At 40.9% G+C, this 6281-nt stretch overlaps 1 protein-coding gene across 1 annotated transcript in view; it reads right to left on the reverse strand.

Annotated features, from left to right (window-relative positions):
• Window positions 1-1249: 1249 nt before the first annotated feature.
• LOC106572675 (protein Wnt-10b) overlaps window positions 1250-6281 on the reverse strand; it is a 7734-nt gene continuing 2702 nt past the window's right edge. The window contains exon 5 of the mRNA XM_014147057.3: window positions 1250-5159. Within this exon, the coding sequence (XP_014002532.1) occupies window positions 4602-5159 (558 nt within the window). The 3' untranslated portion in view covers window positions 1250-4601. The remainder of the gene's footprint in view (window positions 5160-6281) is intronic.

The following is a 6281-nucleotide window of genomic DNA, read 5'->3' on the forward strand; positions in this document are numbered from 1 at the left end:
TCTGGAAGAAAACCTGATGGAGTCTGCAAAAGACCTGAGACTGGGACGGAGATTTGTCTTCCAACAAGACAATGATCCAAAACATAAAGCAAAATCTACAATGGAATGGTTCACAAATAAACATATCCAGGTGTTAGAATGGCCAAGTCAAAGTCCAGGCCTGAATCCAATCGAGAATCTGTGGAAAGAACTGAAAACTGCTGTTCACAAACGCTCTCCATCCAACCTCACTGAGCTCGAGCTGTTTTGCAAGGAGGAATGGGCAAAAATTTCAGTCTCTCGATGTGCACAACTGATAGAGACATACCCCAAGCGACTTACAGCTGTAATCGCAGCAAAAGGTGGCGCTACAAAGTTTTAACTTAAGGGGGCGGAATAATTTTGCACGCCCAATTTTTCAGTTTTTTATTTGTTAAAAAAGTTTGAAATATCCAATAAATTTCATTCCACTTCATGATTGTGTCCCACTTGTTGTTGATTCTTCACCAAAAATTACAGTTTTATATCTTTATGTTTGAAGCCTGAAATGTGGCAAAAGGTCGAAAAGTTCAAGGGGGCCGAATACTTTCGCAAGGCACTGTAGTATGCTTACTTACTTTATTGTGTTCTTCTTATTTCTTATTTTATTTCTTATGTGTTTTTGTTCTACCTTGTGTTATTTTTAGTATTATATTGTTATTGATTATTGCATTGTTGGATTTAGCGCTGGCAAGAAAGGCATTTCACTGTACTTGTGCATGTGACATTAAAACGTTCAACTTGAACCAAATGACCTGGATGGTAGTTGAGATGACCTTAAAAGTACATGGTTCAAGTGATCAATGCCGTTCTAGATTCTGCACAGATTATTGTGAAGATCTCCACAAACCTGCGATGACCTCTGCATGCTATCTTGAACATGCATGCTTTATATGATTACATAAGAAAAAATGTATATTTACAGTAACCTCAAAATGTGGTCATTGATGTGCGGAATTAAATGGCCAGGTGCGCAATTAAAGGGGAATTACACTAAAAAATTACACTCAAAAAAATGTGTTCATTTTCTTCCAGACCTACAAAATTGTCTTCTGATGTGATTTAAGCATTGACATGGGCTCAGAACATCTAACTGTGTTGTTTCTCTATAAACAATTGTAATTTTGAGAGTGAAAAAAAAGAGAAAAAAAATCTAAAAACAGGAAAAAATAATACTGCGAGAACATAATTTCAGAAAATATAAAAGAGAATTTTGGGGGTAAAAAACACATTTTATAGGGCCCACCTTAGAGTCGTTTATTAACCATTATTTTACCAGGCATATTGGCAGAAAACATAGTGCACTACTTTCTCTTGTACACTAACGACCAGGGGAAGAGTTGACAACATAGTGCACTACTTTCTCTTGTACACTAAGGACCAGGGGAAGAGTTGACAACATAGTGCACTACTTTCTCTTGTACACTAAGGACCAGGGGAAGAGTTGACAACATAGTGCACTACTTTCTCTTGTACACTAACGACCAGGGGAAGAGTTGACAACATAGTACACTACTTTCTCTTGTACACTAAGGACCAGGGGAAGAGTTGACAACATAGTGCACTACTTTCTCTTGTACACTAAGGACCAGGGGAAGAGTTGACAACATAGTGCACTACTTTCTCTTGTACACTAAGGACCAGGGGAAGAGTTGACAACATAGTGCACTACTTTCTCTTGTACACTAACGACCAGGGGAAGAGTTGACAACATAGTGCACTACTTTCTCTTGTACACTAAGGACAAGGGGAAGAGTTGACAACATAGTGCACTACTTTCTCTTGTACACTAACGACCAGGGGAAGAGTTGACAACATAATACATGACTTTCTCTTGTACACCAGGGGAAGAGTTGTGGGGAAGAGTTGCCAACATAATACATGACTTTCTCTTGTACACCAGTGGAAGAGTTGTGGGGAAGAGTTGTGGGGAAGAGTTGCCAACATAATACATGACTTTCTCTTGTACACCAGTGGAAGAGTTGTGGGGAAGAGTTGTGGGGAAGAGTTGCCAACATAATACATGACTTTCTCTTGTACACCAGGGGAAGAGTTGACAACATAATACATGACTTTCTCTTGTACACCAGGGGAAGAGTTGTGGGGAAGAGTTGCCAACATAGTGCACTACTTTCTCTTGTACACTAAGGACCAGGGGAAGAGTTGACAACATAGTGCACTACTTTCTCTTGTACACTAAGGACCAGGGGAAGAGTTGACAACATAGTGCACTACTTTCTCTTGTACACTAACGACCAGGGGAAGAGTTGACAACATAGTACACTACTTTCTCTTGTACACTAAGGACCAGGGGAAGAGTTGACAACATAGTACACTACTTTCTCTTGTACACTAACGACCAGGGGAAGAGTTGACAACATAGTGCACTACTTTCTCTTGTACACCAGGGGAAGAGTTGTGGGGAAGAGTTGACAACATAATACATGACTTTCTCTTGTACACCAGGGGAAGAGTTGTGGGGAAGAGTTGTGGGGAAGAGTTGACAACATAATACATGACTTTCTCTTGTACACCAGGGGAAGAGTTGTGGGGAAGAGTTGTGGGGAAGAGTTGCCAACATAATACATGACTTTCTCTTGTACACCAGTGGAAGAGTTGTGGGGAAGAGTTGTGGGGAAGAGTTGTGGTGAAGAGTTGTGGGGGAGAGGAGGAGAATGTGCTTATTTAACAGAAAAAAAGAAAAAGAATTGTAGCTTGTGACATGTTTCATTTTTCTTTAGTAGCTCTCATGCTAGAAAAGGCTGGAGACACCTGATGCAGACAGATCAACTCTCCATTAAGAGGTGCTTCCCAGCCTATAGTTTTTTTTCTGATGTTGTTTTAAAGGTACTTTTTTCAAATCAAATGTATTTTCCACATAGATTCCACGTCACAATATGTTGACAAATTACGTTGAAACAATGTTAATTCAACCAGTTGGTTCCAAGTGGGTTATGCCCAATACCTCCAACCCTCCCACAACTCACCCCACCTCACCATCAGCTCCCTAATCCAGGTCATGGATTAGGGAGCAAGCATGCCTTGCCTAGGTTTGATATACTCAATCCATGTGTGCCAATTCTCTACCTTTCTCCCGAAGTGGGCACTCATACACTCCTTCCCACACATTTCATAGCATTGAAACGGATCTGAAATGCAGAGACCTATAATCACAGCTGTTCTCATTTCCGTCCGGCAACAAGAAGTAGAGGCATATTTGTGACATAATAATTATATTGATTCACTAAATAAAACATAATCACAAAACAAAAGAAACAGCAATAATACAGTGTGTGTGGTCATTTCCTGGTTATGAGTGTTACAGTTCTAGGTGCAGTACTCCCTAAATGACCTGCAGTTCAGTATGGAGAGAGATCGAAAACATCCCTCAACCAAGAGCCAGACATGGGTTTCCTTCTCCACAGAAAAAAACTGTCCCCACGAGATGACTTGTGGTTCTGATTCCATTGGTAGTGGAAACACGTTGAGGAACCATCATGCCTGGTTCTCTTCAGTTCTGTTTCCTTAGTTCCTCCTGGTTCATGCAATGAAGAATCGGAATTAAAGAATTGAACCCCATTAGTCTTGAGGTGCAGGTGCAAAACATTCAATGAGTATAATCGTCCTCTGGAGTTCATTACCACATTCCATATCAGAACTCGTGACATGACTTGTCTGTTATCCAGCGTCCCACTGTTGTGTTCAGGCTTTGTTGACTATTACGGCTTCAGCTCAATTTCACCATCCTGAGCAGAGAAACACTCAGTCATTGGGCCTCATATGTTCCTCTCATAAACTGGTGCCACACAGCAGATGCCAAGCAACGGCGTCTAAATAAATTCACACATCAAAATAATATACATTTTTCATGTACACAAAAACTGTACACTGTAATAGTAGCCTAGGCATTAGTTAGTTGAAATAATAACACCTTACTGCTGTTTGAGTGTTCTTTGTTTCTGAACAGAGACCAGGGGAGCGCAGAACAGAACAGCAGATGGGGTCCAGGGCATTCTGATTATCATGGCTGAAAGGGCTGCATCCAAACAGGCAGAGGAAAGAAAGACAAATGACATGAGTCACCTCGTCTTCAATCTCTGACTTGGCATTTTGAGAATAACAACAGGCAACAAAGGGAAAATAGATCCCAGATGACGGAAAGAAGGAAAAAAAGAGGAGAAGAAGAAGAAGCGGGGGATAAACCGATTCTGTGGGAGACATAACTGATGCAAAGAGAAACACAAACACTGAAATGAAAGGTTTGGTTGGGTGGATGTGTGTACATTGGACAGAGTTAAAGGGTGGATTTAGATTTTGCCATCCTGTGTCCTGAAAATGTCCAGGAGAAACCTGGACAGCAGTTGAGAAGAACATCAAAGACTGTGGTCTGACCAAGAACCCTTACCAAGATGGCCGCTAGTGCTGACTTGAAATAGTAGCACTCTTTCTCTCTTGTGGAGGCCCCATGCGTCCAAAAGCGTTAAGATGATTAAGTAAGTAAGAGTCCTGGATGGGCCTCGTCTACCCATATACCAAATGAAAGGTTTAGTTGTGTGGGTTTGTGTGTACAGGAGGCTACTGGTCTACTTACAAACGTTGACCCACTCAGTGACTCGACACTCCTCACAGAGCACGTAGCAGCACCAGTGGAAGCGGCAGTGGCACCTCTCACTACGTGTCTGCTTCAGGATATTGTGCCCTCTCCCGCAGCACAGGGACCCGCAGCTGTCCATGCTGTGGCTGGTCTTGTTGCAGATCCGTCCCTGGGTGCCCAAGGAGTCCAGGGACGGCTCCCGCTCACAGAAGTCTGGAGACTTCTCAAAGTAGACCAGCTCCCGTGACACACTCGGCCTCCGCCGACTCACATTGTTTGGGCTACCCACGCCCCCAGACCCAGATCTGGACCCCACTCCGGCCCCGTTCCTAACCCCATTCAAGGCTCCATTGCCAGCTGCGACCCGGGGGTTGAACACCCCGCTGTTCTTGTTCTGGGAGTTGATGAAGATGGCGGAGAGGAACTTATCCCTCAGCAGAGAACCCAGCAGCCTGAACTCAGGAGACACGTACCAGCAGGTCTTGAACTGGCAGCTGCCTGACGTGCCGTGACACTTACACCTCCGCTTCATGTTGTCAGTCACAAGCTGTGCAGGGGGAAACAATCATGTCACTATCCATAGAAGTATAGAAGACCTTTGACTGCAATGTACTAGGGTAACAATTATAAACGTATTTAAAGATACACTATGCAGAAATCGCTCCTCCATTTCCTGGATGCTAAAATTCTAATAGTTTGCCTCATTTCAGTTTCTGTGAAAAAACAAGCAAGAATAGCATAGAGAATCGTTGTACCATCTAAACTGCTGTGACATATATTTTCCATAACCAAAAACATTATATTTTAAGTTGTTTGAAGCTGGTGTACAAAACCGAAAGTAAAAGATGAAAAAAATCGAACTGAAGAACGGGAAGCATAGAAATGGCAGACATAGAACAGATCTACCGATTCTTAGACTCACTTTCAATGAAAATAACAGATCTATAACACACATTTATGTGAATTTGTGAATTTGGTCAGGTCACCTAAAAAGTTACATATTGCAGCTTTAAAACGGTTTATACATGTTTTATAAGTATTTTATTGACTGTTTATGAATCTGTAATAAACATTTATAACTAATTAATTCAATTCGATATTAAATTCCGTAAATGTTAGAAAACTTGATGAATTCCATTGCGAAACCTTCACCAAATGAGAGCCTGAATCCTATCTGCAGTTATCATCTTGATAAAAATACACAAGATGAATCCTATCTGCAGTTATCATCTTGATAAAAATACACAAGATGAATCCTATCTGCAGTTATCATCTTGATAAAAATACACAAGATGAATCCTATCTGCAGTTATCATCTTGATAAAAATACACAAGATGAATCCTATCTGCAGTTATCATCTTGATAAAAATACACAAGATGAATCCTATCTGCAGTTATCATCTTGATAAAAATACACAAGATGAATCCTATCTGCAGTTATCATCTTGATAAAAATACACAAGATGAATCCTATCTGCAAGTTATCATCTTGATAAAAATACACAAGATGAATCCTATCTGCAAGTTATCATCTTGATAAAAATACACAAGATGAATCCTATCTGCAGTTATCATCTTGATAAAAATACACAAGATGAATCCTATCTGCAGTTATCATCTTGATAAAAATACACAAGATGAATCCTATCTGCAGTTATCATCTTGATA

Source organism: Salmo salar, chromosome 15 (genome assembly GCF_965601325.2).
Source record: "Salmo salar chromosome 15, fSalSal1, whole genome shotgun sequence".
NCBI classification, from domain to species: domain Eukaryota; kingdom Metazoa; phylum Chordata; class Actinopteri; order Salmoniformes; family Salmonidae; genus Salmo; species Salmo salar.